The sequence below is a fragment of the Schistocerca americana genome, chromosome X (genome assembly GCF_021461395.2).
Source record: "Schistocerca americana isolate TAMUIC-IGC-003095 chromosome X, iqSchAmer2.1, whole genome shotgun sequence".
Classification (NCBI taxonomy): domain Eukaryota; kingdom Metazoa; phylum Arthropoda; class Insecta; order Orthoptera; family Acrididae; genus Schistocerca; species Schistocerca americana.
Window position 1 is genome coordinate 655,690,324 of NC_060130.1, and position 21,633 is coordinate 655,711,956.

The 21,633-nt window shown below is 44.2% G+C and overlaps 1 protein-coding gene across 1 annotated transcript in view; it reads left to right on the forward strand.

The window, feature by feature from the left end:
• LOC124556230 (relaxin receptor 1-like) overlaps positions 1–21,633 on the forward strand; it is a 370,951-nt gene that overhangs the window by 183,472 nt on the left and 165,846 nt on the right. Inside the window, exon 5 of the mRNA XM_047130220.1 lies at positions 13,014–13,085. Coding sequence (XP_046986176.1) covers positions 13,014–13,085 — 72 coding nt within the window. The remainder of the gene's footprint in view (positions 1–13,013; positions 13,086–21,633) is intronic.

The following is a 21,633-nucleotide window of genomic DNA, read 5'->3' on the forward strand; positions in this document are numbered from 1 at the left end:
AATAGAGTTATCGTGTTTGGATTTGCCCATGAACGCAATGTGGCTGAAGCTATTCGATTTGTCGCGTTATCACCGCGGGCTGTCCAATGTGTCTGTGCACCATTAGCAGCCTTGTAACACGGCGTAAGAACAGTGGTCGTAAGAATTTCTAAATAACAGGAAATGGGTAGGAGTGTAATAATTTATCAATGATAATTGGTTTCAAAGCCGACAGAAATTTCTGTTGTTAATAAATGCAGGTTCATCTCAAGTAGTTTCCGAGTGACTGTTGCTAATGAAACAGAATGTAATGGACTTTTGGCGAAAGATATCTCGCGCAAAAGGCCTTTGCTCTGAACGCCATGTTTTATTTCCACATTTCCACATTTTCTGTTACCAAGTGTTGCCAATCGTTCTACATATTCATTGTGAGGATGCTGTGGACACTCCTGTCTTCCAAGATAATAACAGCGGTGTTCACAGGGCTGCATACACCGGGAGATCAAAAAGTCAGTATAAATTTGAAAACTGAATAAATCACGGAATAATGTAGATAGAGAGGTACAAATTGACACACATGCTTCGAATGGCATGGGGTTTTATTAGAACGAAAAAAATACAAAAGTTGAAAAAATGTCCGACAGATGGCGCTTCATCTGATCAGAATAGCAATAATTAGCATAACAAAGTAAGACAAAGCAAAGATCATGTTCTTTACAGGAAATGCTCAATATGTCCACCAACATTCCTCAACAATAGCTGTAGTCGAGGAATAATGTTGCGAACAGCACTGTAAAGCATGTCCAGAGTTATGGTGAGGCATTGGCGTCGGATGTTGTCTTTCAGCATCCCTAGAGATGTCGGTCGATCACGATACACTTGCGACTTCAGGTAACCCCAAAGCCAATAATCGCACGGACTGAGGTCTGGGGACCTGGGAGGCCAAGCATGACGAAAGTGGCGGCTGAGCACACGATCATCACCTTTCACGCGTCTAGCAATATGGGGTGGAGCGCCATCCTGCATTTTGGTTCTAATAAAACCCCATGTCATTCGAAGCATGTGTGTCAATTTTTACCTCTCTATCCACATTATTCCGTGGTTTATTAAGTTTTCAAATTTATACTGACTTTTTGATCACCCGGTATACGTTACTTGCTTGATGAACATTCAGGCATTCGATCGTACCTCGAATAGCGCACAAATTCATCCGATCTTAATATCACAGAAAATATCTGAGACTCTTTGGGGCAGCGAGGGAGTCCTAACAATCACCATTCCTAAAGTGCGGTAAATCTATGTGATCTTATCATCAATGAACGGTTTCAGCTGGATGTAGCATACCTGCAGAAACTTGCAGCATCTCCTCCTCGCTGAATTGAGGCCGTTATACTGTCTACAGGCGGATTTACAGGTTATTAGACCGATATCTTCGGGGTTCGACTAATTTTTTGGCCTGTTTCACAAAACATTGCAGAGTCAGTTTCTTTCCTGATAAATTATCAAATGGAGAGAGGGAACAATGGTTGCCTGTATGTCTCTGTCTAAACCGAAATTTCTCCTATTCTGCCCTACAACCCTTACATAAGACGAACATTGTTGACAGTAGCATCATTCAGCAGTCTGGCGCAAATGCCGTTTTTCTAAACTTCCCCGATATCGTTTCGTGAAAATATTATCATTTTCCTTCCAAGGATTCTCATCTAGTCTCACAAGCATTCCCACAACTCCCTCGTAATGGTCCCGACTACTAATGGCTCTATCACCACACCACTGAACTGCTTCGACGTATTTCTTTAATCTGACCTCGAGGAAATCCCAACTAATCGTGTAGGACGACAACAGCATTTATAGACCAAGTTTATCATTTGACATTTAACCTTGAGCTTGACGTGACTCCACTTCACATCTCACCCCCTCGCCCTTCAATTGCCCTCATCTCATCCTCCACCTATCCCCTTTCCCCTCCACTTTCACCCTCCCCCTTCCCTCCACTCCTATCCCATGCCGTGCCCCTCCCCTTACTTTCATAAGTCACATTCATTTCTTGGAAACAGACTAATCACCGAGCTTCTAAGCCAATTATGTTACACATATTTAGCCCTCTCAGTAGCAGTTCAGTATTTCACTGGCGTGAAAACGAAACAGACAATCGTATTTTTCACTCTTTCCTAGGCCGTACACATTTGCTGGAAATAGGACAACTATATTTCGATGATATATGTACAACCAGTGTTACATTTTCGTTATGACAATTCTTCTATAACACATAGTTTCTAACTTCAGCTACTATAACCATCACGTCCAATCTACATCTACATACATGATAAAATCTCAGTTTATTAGATTCAGAACCAGTATTTCACCGTTAAATCAATTTTAAATCGTCCCCCTCCATAGCTGAGTGGTCAGCGAAGCTGACTGTCATCTGGAGGACCTGGGTTCGGTTCCTGATACTGCCAGGGCTTTTTCCTTGGGATGACTGGTACAGAGTGCACTCAGCCTTGTGAGGCCAGATGATTAGCTACTACATGTATTAGTAGCGTTCCAAGGTCAAGATACCTGGCGACGAATGGGAGAACAGTGTGCTGACCACATTGCCCTCTACACCACATCGAAAGACGCCATTGGCAGAGTATGTGTGGCATGGACCTCTTGGCCCATGAAGTACCAGAACACTGAAATTTACCCTTACCTTACTAATTTTAAATCGCCTCCTGTTGCTCCCACAACTGCTCACAATCTGTGTCGTCTCGAAAATGACCTCATCCAATGGTGTTCACATTATCATTGAATATGAGGCCTTCATCGTTTTCTGTCGATAATCACATTTTACACTACATTCTAGTGGAAGGTGTATGCAAGTTTCATCGAATTATGTACTGAATAATTAATTTAATCAACATTATATAATACACATTCTCGGTATTTGTCAATGCTTGATTCCTTAGCAGATATTTCTTTCACGCCTTTCACTCTACGCATTATGTCTTGTGTTTTGGTTTCGATAGCGCACATTTTTTCTCTCATTCCAATGATTTCTGTAACAATGTCCCCGCCCTTTTTTCTCTGCCTCGTGATGACTGGGTGTTGTGTGATGTCCTTAGGTTAGTTAGGTTTAAGTAGTTCTAAGTTTTAGGGGACTGATGACCATAGATGTTAAGTCCCATAGTGCTCAGAGCCATTTTTTCCCCGCCCTTTTTTATCATTCATTGAAGCCACTATCTTTTTATTTATGCATGGGATTTTTATAAATGTTATTATATGGGTAATGCAAAGTTTCAGATCACATATGTACATTACTTTTAATAAAATCGTAAATATTTGAGGTCGTTTCTTGATAAGCTATCAGTCTATGTCTAGCACATTTTAACATTTCTTGGCTCAGGACTATTTATCCCTAGAGATATGGGTTTGTCAAAAATAATTTCGTACCTACTTGATTCAGTAATAACATAGTTTTCCTTAAATACGACACTGTACATGACATATCGTCTTGCAATCAAAGCAATACCTATCGTCACCATCTCTGACATGTTGATGGCCAGATGGGTCAGACTGAGCCAGGCCGCGGTGTCAGATGTGAGACTCTGCTGTGGCCACCGCCATCCTCATGAGAGCCAATGTCTTAGTGAGATCTACTACTGCCACAAATCATGAGCTAATGCATTCAAACACGATTTCAAATTGAATGCTAACGGCAGCAAAAACTCCGAATTCTTACATTTCAATAGAAAATATGTATTTCCAATAAACAATCACATTGTGCCTTTTGCCTTTCCAGCATGCATTTCGTTCCGTATTTAAGTCGACTTGGTGAAATATGATATGCTTGGAAACTGAGTCAACAATTCTTGAATGCACCTCTGCAGATGTTAGCACGTTTCATGTTCCTGAGTAATCTGTGAGGTAGATATTAAAAGCAAGGTAGCCACTAGTTGTAAGTCACTGATGGTATTCCTGGCACAGACACCTGTCTTTAGTGCATGGGTCATTGAGAAATTTTGCATACGTATCTTCAGCTTCAAAATGTAAGTGTAAAGCAGTTGACTAGAGTCTCTTGACATTCGAGGCTGTCTTATTGGCTGTTTAATTTTTATGGCGGTTTTAATACTGATCTGTGACTGGGAGATCTAACTAGGTGTAACTCAACTGCCTTAGAAGCTCTCAGATTCTCCTATTTCCAACAAAGGGGCATAGCTCATAAACGAATTGAGAAATGTGACAGGCTGCTCCGTTTGTATAGCAGAGAAATACTGAGCTGTTATTGGGAGTGCTGATATTTGTGTTACCTAAGAAACTCTCAGTTTGGCCTATTTCCAACAAAAGGGCGTGGCTTAAGACGGAGTTGAGAAATATCATTCAATGATCTGATACAGCTGTAAAATACAGAACTTTGATTTTGTGAATACATGGTCCAGTCACAATAATGTGATCACTGCATATGTTCGATGTCAACATGCAATCATCACACACAGACATCAGGTGGCAGCACTAGTTGTGGATGGTATATACTGCATGTTGAGGGATGTGGACACGGAATGGTTTATCTGAAATCTAGCAGGGCGTGATCATTGGCTTTCAAGCCAAAGGTGGAAGAATTTCTGAAATGGCTAAGTTTGATATAATGTTCATGTGCCACCATGGTTAAACTATACTGTGCATGGCAAAATAGCACTAACCAAAATCGGTACTGAAGCAACTGTGGTGCACCAAGGGCTATAGATGACAGAGGTAAATGATGGCTGCAGAGATGTGTACAGACGAAGAGACTTGCAACTGTTGAGCAAATGACCATCCAGATAAACCAAGGGGCTACCAACAGTGTCTCCACAATGACTGTTAGCGAACGTTACTGCATATGGGCCTCTGCAGGAGGAGCTTGCTTCATGCACCTAGGCTCACTGCTGTTCTACAGCGATGAAGATTGGAATTTGCGTAGCAGTCATGCAACTGTACCACTGAATAGCGACAGGTGGCCTTTTTAGACGAATCAAGTTTTATGCTCCATCGAACAGCATGAAGCATCTGAAAGCAAACACCCTGCATCAATCGTCTGCTGGGTCCAGGTTGGAGGGCATTCCCTGAGTGATCTCGTCATTCTTGAAAGCACAGTGGATCAAGACAAGTATGCATCTATCCTTGGGGACCATATCCACTTTCACATGCAGTTTATATTTTCTCCCATATTTAAACACAATCGACAATCTGTGGGACCACCTCGATCGGGCTCTACACGCCACGGATCATCAGCTGAGAGTCCTAGCGCAGGTGGCCACAGCACTGGAGTCAGCATGACTCCACATCCCCGTGAATACCTTCCAGAACCTCACTTGCTCAGTTCCTGCACATCTCACAGGGATCTGCACTGCAAAACGTTGTTATTCAGGCTTTTAACAGGCTAAAGTGACTCGACAGTTTATGTGTGTTAACTTAGAAGCTCTCCGACTGGTTCATTTTCAAGAAAGGGTCATATCTTTGGGGAGGGGAAGGGAGGGAAATGAGCATGGCTTGGAAAGGATTAACAGAGGAGGATTTGGCAAAGAGAAGTTTAGGAGGGGGAGGTAGGGGAGGAGAGGGCGAAGATCTGCGGCAGAGATCTGAGAGGAAATGGAGGGGAAGGGTGAAGGAGGTCAAGGTCAAAGGTCAAAAATCAAATCTGGTCCACAACGCCTGTTGTCCTCCTACTCAGCAATACTCAAAAATGGATCAGGTTGTGCATGTGGTCTCATTGGTAGGTGAACTACATTTCCGCAGAACTCTCCCTGTAATCCATATTCAAATGGCTCTGAGCACTATGGGACTCAACTGCTGTGGTCATCAGTCCTCTAGAACTTAGAACTACTTAAACCTAACTAACCTAAGGACATCACACACATCCATGCCCGAGGCAGGATTCGAACCTGCCACCGTAGCAGTCGCACGGTTCCGGACTGCGCGCCTAGAACCGCGAGACCACCGCGGCCGGCTAATCCATATTCGTCCATGAAGTTGCACAGTATTATCCGTGTCTTGGTAAAGATGCGTTTCATATATACTGCGAACCCGAACCCCATCAACAAAATTTCAGAGGTTGTTGAGGGAGTAATGAGTAACACAGTGGAGACTGGACCCTATTTACGCAAACGTCATGGAAAGAAGCTACAGAGCGCCTAAGTAACAGCGGAAAAACTCTGTTGCTAGGCAATTCATTCGGCAGTAAACGCGAAGCGTATCAGCGACAAACCCGCCGATTTTGGTAGTGTTGCTGTAGCAGACATGGGCTTGTTAGAAAGGATGTAACGCCCTACATACCCGTTGCGAGAAGTTTCGCCTGCTGTCTTTCAGCGTACATACTTATCTTTGCTGCAAAAGGCGCTGTGTAGTGGCAGGCGTAACTTCGACGCTCTGTAACATTTCTGGACATATATTATCTCATCAGAAGTATCCCGAAATCTGTTAATCCGCATTAATATGAGGTGTGTCCACCCTTTGCCTTTATGACGACTTGAACTGTGCTGTGGACACTTTCCATGAGGTATCTGCAGAGGAATGGCAGCCCATTCTTCCTCAAGAGTCGAAAGTAAAGAATGTGCTGACTTTTTAGTTTAACGTTTGTGTCTACTGATGGTCCATCACCTAGGTAACGGAATGGATCGCTTTTTACATTTTTTGCAAGTATTCAAAAGACATTTTTATTGTATCCTAGTAACATGTGATCTTACAACTACACTAAAACTTAAAAATAGCTTTAGACTGAAAATTTATAAGAATTTAACTAAAGATTGTTTGATTAGGAGGGAAAAAAGAAGAAGGCATAAGATAATATGTGAGTTCCCTTCACCTGTGCCATTCCAAATGCGAGGACCCTGGTGGCACACTTCGAGACACTTGCCTCCGTGTGGCATACTGTTTTATAGTCCCAATGATTAACTGATTGTAGAGAAGCATCTCTGAATGAACTGGACCTTGTGCCTTTAACCTGTCTTCTATGCTATTCTATTCTAATTTAATGTAAGTCCTTGTATCGCTTTGTGTTTGGCTGGTCTATTCCACGTACATACGATCTAGTTACCTAGTTGTATTGCTTCTACACAACAGCTCTTACAGGTTTAACGTGCCTATTCATGGCACAAACCGGCATGGCTATAGCTAGTTAAAGTCTACAAATGTTATTTCTTGGTGCCCCCTGATTTAGAAGGTGTTACTCGCCAATGTGTCAGTGTAGCGTGCCCCATTTTGCATCCAATGTTTCGCTCATGAGCTATAAACTGTCATTGTCATAGCTAGTGTTTCCCTTCTGTTCTGTCTTGATGCTTCCCATGGGTGAAGTTCATATCGGGAAATTGTCTATCTAGTTCGTCCGTACAGTCTTCTTTCTATGTATTCGGTATATACACTGTCCAGTCACATTAATGTAACCACAAGCCAAACACCTGAATAATCACCTTCTGTAGACGTACCTCGGCGATACGTGCAGGAAGGAGTAAGTGACGTTCTGGAAGGTATATGCAGCCATGGCTACTGCAGTGCCGTGGTCAGCTGCGCTAGGTTTCTCAGTTGATGATGGTGCGACAGCCCAATCGAGACGGTCCCACAGACTCTCGATTGGGTTTAAATCCTGAGAGTTTGATGGTAAACTCAAACTGGTGCTCTTCGAACCACACTGATACACAGGGAGCTGTGTGACATGTTGCATTGTCCTGCTGCTTGATGCCGTCATGCCGAGGGAAACCAGAAACCAAACTGCATGTAGGGATGGTCATGATACCCAAGGATAGATACATGTGGTTATCCAGAAAGAGAAGATCATTTAGAGAATGCCACGAAAACATTTCTCAGACCATAACGCTCCGACGCTTTTTGAAGGCTGTTAGCTTTCACACATTTTACGCCGTAAACGACGGCCGCCATCGGTCCAATGATGAATAAAAAATGGTTCATCTGAAAAGGCCACCTGTCCCCGTTCAGTGGACGTCCCGCTGCAGTATTGGTGTACAAATTCCTGCCTTCGTCACAGATGAACAGCAGTCAACATGAGTGCATGAACCAGGTGCCTGCTGCAGATACCTATGAGCAGCAACGTTCACTGAGTAGTTATTGACAAAACTCTGTTGGTTGCCCTTTGTTTAATCGGTGTACGGAGGAGGGGGGGGGGGGTCAGTTGCTCAACAGTTGCACCTCCGATCGGACCCTTACACATCTCCACGTGCACCTGAGCTGCCTCGTCGCCGATTTTGGATACCGCCATTTGCCGTGTAAGGTATACAGTTAACAAACTTGACCGTTCCGGAAGTGGTTGTACCCTTGGTCTGAAAGCCAACGACCATGGCCCTCTGGATATCAGATAAGCCGCTCGATTTCCTTGGTAAGACAACGACTGAACTGTTTTCTGCTTCCCCCAGACACGCTTTTTTATCCTCCAGTGCTAGTGGTGCCACCTGCCATGTGTGAGTGGTTGTTATACACTCCTGGAAATTGAAATAAGAACACCGTGAATTCATTGTCCCAGGAAGGGGAAACTTTATTGACACATTCCTGGGGTCAGATACATCGCATGATCACACTGACAGAACCACAGGCACATAGACACAGGCAACAGAGCATGCACAATGTCGGCACTAGTACAGTGTATATCCACCTTTCGCAGCAATGCAGGCTGCTATTCTCCCATGGAGACGATCGTAGAGATGCTGGATGTAGTCCTGTGGAACGGCTTGCCATGCCATTTCCACCTGGCGCCTCAGTTGGACCAGCGTTCGTGCTGGACGTGCAGACCGCGTGAGACGACGCTTCATCCAGTCCCAAACATGCTCAATGGAGGACAGATCCGGAGATCTTGCTGGCCAGGGTAGTTGACTTACACCTTCTAGAGCACGTTGGGTGGCACGGGATACATGCGGACGTGCATTGTCCTGTTGGAACAGCAAGTTCCCTTGCCGGTCTAGAAATGGTAGAACGATGGGTTCGATGACGGTTTGGATGTACCGTGCACTATTCAGTGTCCCCTCGACGATCACCAGTGGTGTACGGCCAGTGTAGGAGATCGCTCCCCACACCATGATGCCGGGTGTTGGCCCTGTGTGCCTCGGTCGTACGCAGTCCTGATTGTGGCGCTCACCTGCACGGCGCCAAACACGCATACGACCTTCATTGGCACCAAGGCAGAAGCGACTCTCATCGCTGAAGTCGACACGTCTCCATTCGTCCCTCCATTCACGCCTGTCGCGACACCACTGGAGGCGGGCTGCACGATGTTGAGGCGTGAGCGGAAGACGGCCTAACGGTGTGCGGGACCGTAGCCCAGCTTCATGGAGACGGTTGCGAATGGTCCTCGCCGATACCCCAGGAGCAACAGTGTCCCTATTTTGCTGGGAAGTGGCGGTGTGGTCCCCTACGGCACTGCGTAGGATCCTACGGTCTTGGCGTGCATCCGTGCGTCGCTGCGGTCCGGTCCCAGGTCGACGGGCACGTGCACCTTCCGCCGACCACTGGCGACAACATCGATGTACTGTGGAGACCTCACGCCCCACGTGTTGAGCAATTCGGCGGTACGTCCACCCGGCCTCCCGCATGCCCACTATACGCCCTCGCTCAAAGTCCGTCAACTGCACATACGGTTCACGTCCACGCTGTCGTGGCATGCTACCAGTGTTAAAGACTGCGATGGAGCTCCGTATGCCACGGCAAACTGGCTGACACTGACGGCGGCGGTGCACAAATGCTGCGCAGCTAGCGCCATTCGACGGCCAACACCGCGGTTCCTGGTGTGTCCGCTGTGCCGTGCGTGTGATCATTGCTTGAACAGCCCTCTCGCAGTGTCCGGAGCAAGTATGGTGGGTCTGACACACCGGTGTCAATGTGTTCTTTTTTCCATTTCCAGGAGTGTACGTTGACGTCGAACATTGGCGGCCGTCATATTAACGTGACTGGACCGTGTAGTACGCGTGATATAACGTCAGCGGCTCTGTTCAGGTCTTCCCATCTATATGGGTCCATCTATAAATTCATGTGTGAAATTAAATTATCAGGTCCGCATATGTTGTGTGCACTGTGAATATATATGCTCCGGGCTCTTCGTTTCCGACGGTAATACTCTCTTCGCTGCCAGAGGTGCATTCGATAAAGATGTATTGGACAGGGCCGTGTCTTGTTAAAAGTGCACAGTGCCTCGACTGGAGTCTATGTGGCGCATTTTCGACCACTCCCGGATGTTAGGCAAAAGGAATAAACTCAAGGGCCTTTATGACAACTTGTCAAATCTCGCTGCCACGCATTTGCTCGCCACAGTCTTAGTTGACGCTTTTGCCTTACATCTTCCCTCGTGATTTCTATTACTTATCTGGTCTGTCCCTCTTCAGCCAGTAATGTCATAGCTCCTTCACTAATAGCTAGTGCCATCGGATATATTCTGAGCACTACGCATAGTGCTACCACTGACGTGCTGCCGAAAGCCACTGATAGTCTCAACAGAGCACTTCTTTGACCGCGCGTAACTACACTTCTGATCGTTTTGTGACACCGCGTGTATACCGCTGTGCTCACCGCAAAACATGTTATTGATTCAAACAAGGCACGCTGACACATTCTTATAGTGTAAGTATTTAAGTGACTGTGCTGAAGCGCGTGACATTATGTACAAGTTTTTTTTCTGCTTTATCAGCTACCTTCTTTATGTGTTGGTTAAATGTCAATCGATCGTCAGTCTGTATGTCCTAGTATCTAGTTGCGTGTTTTCTGTGAATATTAGCTTGTGCAGTTTTATAATCGAGTCTCTCTGGTGTTCTTCTTGCAGTAATGTGTACACTGTCTTGTCCGGGAACCACAGCGAACGTGTTTTTCGGGCACCATCTGCCCATCTTGTGTAGAACGCCACTGGCTTTGGCTTCCAGTTCTCTTCTTAGGTTTGCTGACACAAAAACGAACAGATCATCAGCGTATGTGATAATCCGGTGTGTGTGTGGTGGGGGGGGGGGGGGGGGGGGAGGGTGTTTGTGCATCCCCATCCATTTCTGGATGATAATGGACATTAATATGGGATGTGTCTGCCATTCGTCTTTCTGACGCCTTGAACTCTGTTGGTCATACTTTCAGTGAGATGTCTGAATATCTGTGAAAGAATAGCAGCCCATTGTTCTTCAAGACCGGAACCAGAGAAGGTAGTGATTTTGGACGCTGAGGTCTGGAACTAAGTCAATGTTCTAACTCATCCCAGTGTTGTTCCATCAGATTCTGGTTGTGACTCTGCGCAGGCCAGTCCATTTCATGACTGTTATTGTTCACAGATCACTGCCTCGTAGATGCTGTCTTATGACAGGGTACATTGCTATGCTGATACAAACATCCATAGCATCCGAACTGCTAGCTACTGCACGCAGTACACAATCCCCTGCAGTGTGTTATACCCTTCCCCATTCAACATTTTCCTGAGCGCAATAAGCATACCACACCCTAACCACAAAAACACCCCCGTACCATAACACCATGGCCTCTGTACTTAACTGTTGCAATTGTGATCCATTACTCCAAATCAATCGTTTCAAGTCATACACCGTTTAGTGGCAATGCTCTTTGCGCCACCTCAAGCGTCCACTAACTGACTACACAAATGTATGGCTTATGAAGAGCTGCTCGAACACTGTACCGTATTCTTTTTAATTTCCAACGTACAGTCACTGTGGTAGTTGGACTGCTTGCAGCACTTTGGAACTCACTAGTCATATTTTTCGCTGTTTTCATGCAATATTTTATAACCAGCCACCACATTGCTCGACGGCCTCTGTCCATCTGTATATGAGGTTTCTCTGGTCTTGGTTTAGCTGTTGCTGTTCCATCGTGTTTCCACTTCATAATCACATCATAAACGGTAGACTTGGGCAGTTTTAATGGGATTGAAATATCGCTGATGGATATGTTACTCAGGCGATACTCAACGACTAATCCACGTTCGAAGTCACTGAGCTTTCCCGACCGACATTCTCCTGTTACTGCATCTCTACTGGCGACACAGCACTCGCCGCCACCTTTTATACTGGCGGGTCCTCCTCTCGTGACATCTAGTCGTCAGTTCAACATTACATACGTGTGCCCAGATACTTCTTATCAGATAGTGTCAGTGCCTATTCTCTGCCCTCTACAACACCTCTAAGTTTGTCGGTATATTTTTATTTACCCTGTACATAACTTATTCCAAGATATGAATAACATATTAACACTTGTGAATATAGCCACATCAAGAAGGATGCACCTGACAGAAATAAGCTTTATTTGCTTGAAAGCGGGTTTTTGGTCGTTAATAGCAATCGTCACTTCCACCTGTTTCACAACGTTTTATTGCAGACGACCTAAGACTGGATTACAAGCCAATTTTCTTGTGTACACATGATCTGCAATGGAACTAAAGATTGCAGGGTGCGACACGCGACATACAGAGTCGCTGAACACACTGAGTTACTCCTCGTATTTTACTGTCACCGTCAATAAATGTCGTGGAACAGAATGTCGTGTTGCATGATTTTAGGCTCTTCCTTCTGTTGAGCTGGTGACCTAACTTTTTTTACAACAGTTCGTATTTAATGAGAACCAATATCCTTTAAAAGTGATCATTACATGTAACTCTTCATGAACAGTTTTGGTTTAGGTTAACTCGACCTACGGATCACAAAAGCGAAATTGGAAATTTCTTCAGAAACACTGTGCACTGGATGTCTCACAACTCTCATGACAGATAGCCGTTACTTACAACGGGCATCTCTAATGACAGGCCGCCGTTATCTTTTGTCAGGTGTTTCTAAATATATTTTCGGTATACATAGGCCTATACTTAAATTATCACTGAAGATAAAAAATCAGCTGCATCCAAGGGATTGTGTTCGAGGAAAATGGAATTTTTCAATGTTCAAAATGCTTGTAACTGCTGATGCTTATTCACATAGCAAACCATCCACATAACAGGTTGTACGCCGTCAACACTGTTTTCGTACCAGCAATGTGTCATCTGCCACTAGCTTCCTGAAAAAAATAAAAATGTGTTCTCATTAATCTCCTTGTTTCAGAGACCTTCGGGCCATCAACATAGAGAACATAGACACCACGATGTTCACGTTACTGAAGAAATTAGATTTTGTGTAAGTACTATTTTCAGTGTTACTTCAATTACATTCACTGTATTGTACTATCTGCACCACTACACATTATTAGTATCATCAGAAATATCGTTACCTACACTGCTGACCATTACAATTGAAAACCACGGAACTGATATGAAACAACCTCCAAATTGGTATCGAAATACTAACAATCGAAAGTGGAGATTTCACAGTCGCATCCTTGTACAAACCTGCAAGAGAAAAATTCACTTTCTCACCACCAAAATATTTTAACAACGAGAGTACCAAATCCATAGGAAGATAGTTCAATAGCCACAGCATTAACTGGGGCTACAACGAAACAGACACAAGTGTTCTCTCTATCCTTCATGATCCGAAATTTCCCTGCTCCTTTACAAGTAAAGTGTGGACCTCACTCATACATCCCAAAATTACCAAGTATTTGCAAAAATACTACAAATAATCTCGAGGCAACACATACCACGAGGATGCAGACAGTAATTCATCCCACGCCTCTCACATATATCTAAGAAACTGCTCTCTAAATGTGATAAACTGTCAGAAATACCCTTTTAATTAAGAAACCATAATATGTAGTACAGCACTAATGGAAATGCTAAGTGAAGGGAGGCACAATAGATGGATCAAGACCTTACAAAGGATGAACATGACACACAACAGCAAAATAGCATGGAAGCTCAACGGTGATCCAAAAGGCACCAGAGAACCTGTTGAAGTAACACCCATCCCGGTGGTCGATCAATTCCTCTTGAACGGAAAGTCCAATGCAAAACATCAAAAAGTAAAAATCAGCAGGGTCCTACAACCGAAAACCCATACGTTCTCAATGCCTTGCACAATGAAAGAACTCAAACAGGGCCTCAATACTATGAAAAGCGGTAAAGCGGCTGGAGTGGATAGTATGTGTATGGAGCAGATCAAACATTTTGGCCCAGGCGCCAAAACGTGGATCCCACAGCTCTTCAACCATTGCCGCGAAACTTATAAAGCCCCAAGATTTGAAGAAAGGCACGGCTAGTGGCGCTGCTGAAGCCTGGGAAGGAACCAGACTCTTCGAAGAACTATCGAGCTGTATCCCTTCTTTTTCACCTATACAAATTGTAAAAGAGACTCATTTTGAATCGCATGGCAGACTCTATCGATCTGAAACTTATTCTTCAACAGCTTGGTTGTAGACCTGGCAAATCATGCACCAGCCAAATTCTGTACCTGGCAGAACATATAGAACATGAGAACGAAAATAAAAAGATGACAGGGCTAACAGTGGTCGACTTCAGTTGTGCATACGATACAGTAAGCGTTTTGGCCCCCTCCATTTTTAACCTATAGACTAAAGGCCAGACAGTACCAAATAATACTATCCTATATGCAGATGCCCTCGCAATCACAGCACAGTGCCGACCTTTCGAAGATGTAGAGCAAAGGCTGGAGAAAGCACTCAGTCTTGTCAGGATATTATCAAAATAACTACCTTAAGCCAAATCCTTCGAAGACTCAAGTCCACATTGGAACACACGGATAAACCAATACATTTGAATGTGACATTCGATAGAACTCTGAAATATAGACACGACTGTGAAAAGATCCGTCATATATGGCATCCAGAAATAATATTTTACGCAAAGTCGTAAACAGTAAATGCGGAGCAAAACGTACTATCCTGAGAACCACCGAACATGCACTGTGCTTCTCTACAGCTGAATACGCCTGACCGGTACGCAGTTTTAATGAAACATGTCCAATAGCAACAGGATGTATGAACTGCTGGTCTTGCGAGTCCCAGCTCCTAAAGAGCATCTCACTAATTCGCGGAGAGGCTGAGACAAAACATCGATGATCGACATCCCCTCTTTGGCGCTGAGTGCGAGCCTGGCTCCACAACAACCTGGAAAACATGAAGGACCTTGAACCGAATATGAACAGTGGGTGTCCCTGGTGGAAACAAACACGATCAGATGAGTTCACTGTAACGTGGAGGGCGACAAATGCGACTGTGATACTAAGCAAGACATGAAACACCTCCTAGGCAGTCCAAACTGCCCTTACAGAGCAACCTCGACGATTTTTGGCTGAAAAAGAAAGAAGCCATGGACGTATTCCAATAGTGGGCTGAAAGACTATGCTTGGTTTCCTGAAGGGAGAAGTAAAGGAAGGCATTAAATGTACTACTTATCATACCGATATGGAATCGACGGGTTCTGAAATGGCATACGAACGCCACATACTATCTCAGCTGTCCCACACGATTATCGACCGAAATGACAGACACTGCTCGCTCTGCCGTGCAGGATGATGCAGCCACGTCACGTAACTTGAGACGAGAAATGGGCTTTTTTGTAGCAATACTAAGAGGGCGCGCTGAAAGGTAATGCCTATCAGTTTTCCATGTGAAAGCCCATAAAGCTTTTTGAATAAGCGTCTTTATTCCCCTATGTCTAAATATTCATTTATCAGCGTAGTCACCCTGGCGACGAACAAATTTCTCCCAACGAGAGACCAGTTTGTCGATACAGTCACTGTAGATTGTTTCACTTTGTTGGCAGAGCCACAACCTCACCTCTGCTTGTACCGCTTCATCACTGTCAAAGTGAATTCCTCGAGAATGTTCTTAAAGTTTTGGAAACAGATGAAAATCGGATGGGACCAAGTGGGACTCAATGGAGGGTGACCAAAGACGGTGAACCCGAGACGTCGAACTGTTGCAGACGTCGCAGCGCTCGTGTGTGTTCTGGCATTGCCACGCCGAAGGAGAGGGTGCTCCATGTGTGGACGAACTCGTCGAATTCGAAACTCACGCGCGGACATAGTTACGTTACGTACCTCCATGTTATACGCTACAATTCGCGGCCCTCTAGCAGCAGAGGGCTGCAAATACGTAGATATGAAGAATAAAGATGTAGAATGCTAATGATGTTTGTTTTATTTAAGAAAACTTCAAGGGTTGTCACATAAAATATCTGGAGGCATTACTTTTCATCACGCTCAAGTACTATCAACAACGACAGTGCAACAACGTCTGGGGCACCACAGGCTGTCAGCACGGCGGCCATTGTTGTGGCTTCCGTTGACGCGGCAGCAGAGGGAGATGCGCCTACAGTGATGCCCCCAATGAGAGCACTTGACACAGGATTGGCAATACGTCGTCATTCCAGGTGTGTCCCACTTCTGCATACAGCATCGTGATTGACGATTACGTGTGAAGGTGCTCTGAGGAGAACCAACGTTGCCAGATTGCATTCCTCGTCTGATAGGGGCTTAGCACCTGGTGTGGTACTGGGTACACAAAACGATCACCTCTGGTTCATATAGAAGGTAATTTGGACACCAGGCGTTACATTTGTCACAAAGCATGAACTGTGGTTGTGTCTTGTCTTCGACGTCTCCGTGTCGTTATCATTCAACAATTTAACGCAAGATCGCCGTGCTATCCTGATCTAACTCGAGACTGTGGATGTTCGACTGTTGCCCTGGCCGGCATATTCTCCAAATGTCACACGCACTGCAACTATCTGGTCATGGGTTGCTGGGACACTAGAAAGTCACTGCTTGTCAACCACTACTATTGATGAATTCTGGCATGCAGCTAAATCAGCAAAGAATGACGTACACATATCTGTCATCCAAGATAAGTTCGACTCGACTCCCAGCCAAGTTAGAACTAAATCACGCGCGCTGTACACACCCAAATCACCTACATATACAGGGTGTAACGGCTTTGAGTGGAGATATTTTTATATGTGGTACCTTAATATGTGCCTGCCCGGTTAGCCGTGCGGTCTAACGCACTGCTTTCCGGGTGGGAAGGCGTGCCGAGGTCAGGTGTGCCGGTCAATCTGTGGATGGTTTTTAAGGCGGTTCTCCAGCTGCCTTTGCGAATGCGAGCTGGTTCCCCTTATTCTGCCTCAGTTACAGTAGGTCGGCGATTTCTGCACCAACGCTTGCGGCAGGAAGGGGGGGGGGGGGCACTGGGGGCCGAACCGCACAATAACCCTGCGTTCGGTGTGGGGCGGCGGTGGGGTGAGTGGACTGCTGTAGCCTGTTATGGGGCTGTGATCCACTGAGGGCTACGGCGGGGACGAAGCCTCTCCGACGTCTCTAGGTCCCCAGTTCCATACAGTACAATACCTTAATTGTACACACATCAGTGTTTAGGTTGTTTTTTCTCTGTGTCTAACAGTCTTCCCACAAACACGTCACAAACTTTGCGTCCTGATGTTATCTGCATGGCAGTACCTGGGCGGCGAAGTCAACGACGTCTGGCCGTATACATCAACCACTTTGCGTCCACAATTAAGCATCCGACCTGCTGCCTAACGGAAAATAAGCATTAATCTCTTCCTCTTGACAAGAGCTGCGATGTACCAAAACTACAGCTCGGTAGTTCTTATGCACTTGATAAATCACGTAGATAATGGTAGGATGGTCATTAGTATTGGTAGCACTGGTATGGAAAGAAGCGCAAATGAATGTGTAAGAGGGAAACTGGGAAACTACGACTTCTCTTCGCTTTTTGTTTGTTTGTTTTGCACATTATTAGAACCGCGCATCATTCAGTGTTAGTCCATTGCATATTTTATATCCTTACAGCATAGAAATGCAGTCACAGTTGAACATATTTCAGATAAATTTTCAGATTTAAACTAACGTGTGTGCTGAAAAGAAATGGACTACATGTGTCGTTATTCTGAAAGGTGAAGAATCTGAGTGTGTACCTGGAACTGGACAGCAAGTTCCATATGCTACGCTTCGTTGAGCTTAAAGCGGAGTGACAGCAAAGATTGGTATCGACGGGAACATTGGCGTGGGAGGCAGGAGTTGTGCATTGAACATGCATAGCTTGAAGATTGCAGCATTGCCAACTAAAGCAACGGAACCTTAATCCAGTCCACAGGTTGCGCGCTAAGTAATCCGTCACTGAGAATTAAACTCCTCTAGTTGAGCGGCAAATGAAAATTAAAAAAATTAAGGAAACTTGACTGGTGAGTAAGTGTCCACTCTGTCATCCAGTGTAGTGGTCCTTGCCACCATCCACAAGCAAATCAGTTGACGCTGCGATCAAATGAGACACTCACATTCAAGGAGATTCTGAGTAAAATGTGGCTCAGCGTCCATTGTGCCAATGGGCTGTTAAGTCAAAGACTCGTACGTCTTTAAGCACGACGTCAATTCCCCTGATTCTACATCCCAGCCAAGCAGCAAGACTCATATGGAGACTTTTGAACTCCCATGGGACAGTGGTATCAATGTGGAGTAAGTGGATAATATTAGTTGCTTCCATGTAATCCTTTCTGATTCGTTGAGCATGGCGCATAGACTATGACGACAGACGGCAATATGATTTTCATCCGGCGCCCAACTCGAGTATTGGCATAAATAGCCAATTATTCACCATTCTACAGGCAATACGATTACTATCAAAATGATGTCTGCTCCGTAGACGTGTAATAAACTTAAAATAATTGAGCCATCAATATTATCAAGAAGTCAGTACAAGACAAGTAACCACCCTTTTGTCTATCGTGTTAAAGCGCCGCTTGCGGGATACGAGGAGGTGAACCTGCCCCTAATCCAATCCGCCTCTCAGGTTAACAACGTTGGCTGCCTGGACGTGGTTTTTAGGTGGTTTCTCACATCCAGCTAGGTAAATACCAGGCCGGTACCCACGTCTGGCCTCAGAAACACGCTACGCAAACATTTAGAGAACCGTCGTCACACTTGGACATAGATTAACTCTAGACTCAGACAGGTGGGTACACAGATTAATATAGCCTGAATACGACATAAGAGTAGTCTTGAATCAATACTGCTCTGATCTTCTTTTTATCGATACTGCGAATTGTAAATGTTTTTAATAAAGTTTCAGTACGTACATAAATGTCATGGAATAAAGATACAATTAGTGTGAAACCTTAACTGCGTCTTAGACTTATTATTACTTCCACGTTACATAAAAATTCTACCTGTTTTGTGATGGGCATGCTTTATTAGAAACTCCGTAAACGTACTATCAGCCGTAATGAAATTGTGACAAACTCGATGTTTATAATGACGTTCGTACTTCGATGTTCTAATATTTAACATCATCTATGGAATGCAAATATTAACAAGAGCGCCTGTTCATACTGTATCTGTAAGAGTTTGAAGGATTGCTAATACATTCTAGTGTTATTCAAAAATGTGTACTGAAACTTCTAAAGACGGGATGGAGAAACACCGTTTTTCCAAAGAATGCTGGCAGATGGTATTAAATATTATTATTAAAATGACTATTCTGTAGATGGTATAAGAAACGACGACCCTTAGCTACTGTATTGTGGCTGCTCAGAGACAATTATGTTCTGAACATCAAGTTGGATTAGTAAAGATTGCAGATATTCCAAGACGGCGTCGACGAGAACAATTTATCCAAGTAAGTGAATTTCAGTGACGTCGTATTATGAGCCTGAGAGCGGCTGAATGGCGCTTATGAAGAATTTCCCAATACGTTGGCAGTGTACAAATTTTACTACACAGATTCTAGTGGAAATACACAGGCTTCTCATCCTGGTTACAGGCGCCAGAGGTATATGGATTCATTTCTGAATCGCCGAAACATACGAGTAGTCGTTTCTAATCTACTGGCCACCACAGTCCAAATTAGGACCAATGCTACTCCTCGAGTTTCTAACAGGACCATAAGTAGTAGATGGCAGTACGAAGAAATCTGCCGCTCGCCAGGCTTATACCCTTCAACACTATGCAACTGGCCTCCATTGGAGAAGCAACGATTGCAACTATAGAGATGAATGACACTAAATTGTATTTAGTTAAAAAAGTAGATTCTGCCGTGATATGAGACGTTGTCGTTTGGAAGTACAGTGCCAATCAGCGACAACTATGGGAGTTCATGACCATATGACTCTTTCGCTCGTTGAAGGGACACCAAACAACACAGGATACATCCTGAGCATTATCCAGTCCATTCTGTGTCTCTTCCTGCGATGTCATGGAAAGTGCTGTTCATGCAGGGTAATGCTTGTGTGCACAATTCTCGATTACTCAATATGTTCTCCAACAAGTTCGTCAACTCCCCTGATTCTACATCCCAGCCAAGCAGCAAGACTCATATGGAGACTTTTGAACTCCCATGGGACAGTGATATCGATTTGGAGTAAGTGGATAATATTAGTTGCTTCCATGTAATCCTTTCTGATTCGTTGAGCATGGCGCATAGACTATGACGACAGACGGCAATATGATTTTCATCCAGAATGTATAGTCTGTTGTCTGCAAATGGGATCTTCCTAATTTCGAGGAAAATCAATTTATTTACGTCTCATCATCACTTGGGTACAGTAGTTTTCATAAATATGCTTAATTTTTAGGAGTTAAGGAGTAAGATACCATCTTAAGAGTTTTTAATTGTAATTAGATATTGATTAGGACGGAAGCACCTTATAGGTGTCATTAATTTGTTCTTGACGATTTACTTGAAATTTTTACACATTACTCTAATGTAGGCCTACTCGCAGTTTCAGACGGACATAGATTATACAAATTTTTAAACAAGAATGTACAGGTTTTTTGTTAAAACCGAATGTGAGAAAAAATTATGTGCTGTGAAAATATGCGGTTGCGTTTTTTTTCTTGATGTCAGTTGTAACTACAATATCATGACATTTAAACCATTAGACACATTGTTTCTCCCATAAGTATTCTTTCTCCTTCTACATAACTTTAGACAAAAATTCATACACAAGAATGTGCTGTTCTGGATTCTTCCTCCCAGTCGGTTTTAACAGAAAACAGAAAAGTTATACTTACGTTCGAAACTTTGTAATGTTCCCCAGTCGCAGATTAAAACTATGCAGAATACTGTCATAAATGATAACACAATAAGCAAGGCTCTAGGTCGGAGAGAAGGGGGCAGAAGAGGTGCACAAAGAGAAGGGTTGGGAGGAAGTGAACATAGACAGGAGGAAGAAGGAGACGGACAGAGTTATGGAGGAGGAGGAGGAGACCGACAGAGTGAGGGGTAGGACTTAATGGACGGAGAGAGGGGGAGAAGGTGATTAGGATGTACATCCAATTCCCATACATATTTAGTAATTGCGAGACATCGCCGGGTTTCAGTTCTAGGCGCTTCAGTCCGTAACCACGCGGCTGCTACGCTCGCAGGTTCGAATCCTGCCTCGGGCATGGATGTGTCTGATGGCCTTAGGTAAGTTAGGTTTAAATAGTTCTAAGTCAAGGGGACTGATGACCTCATATGTTAAGTCCCATAGTACTCAGAGCCATTTGAACCATTGCCGAGTTCGCTAGTAACAAATAATTACGACACTAGGCACAAAACTGCCTTCAATTAATTTTGTTTATGGTTGACATTGGAAGTAAAAGAAAATAACCATGCAGTGGCAAAAGTTCTTTATCACTTGTGAAATAATGCAAAATTTCTAACTTATTCCAAAGTTAGTTGAAAACTCACTAGAAGTATTTACTCCCCATAATCCATTTCGTTCCGCACGGGAATTTTGAGTTGACTGAGCTGCTAATCTGAAATAAATTG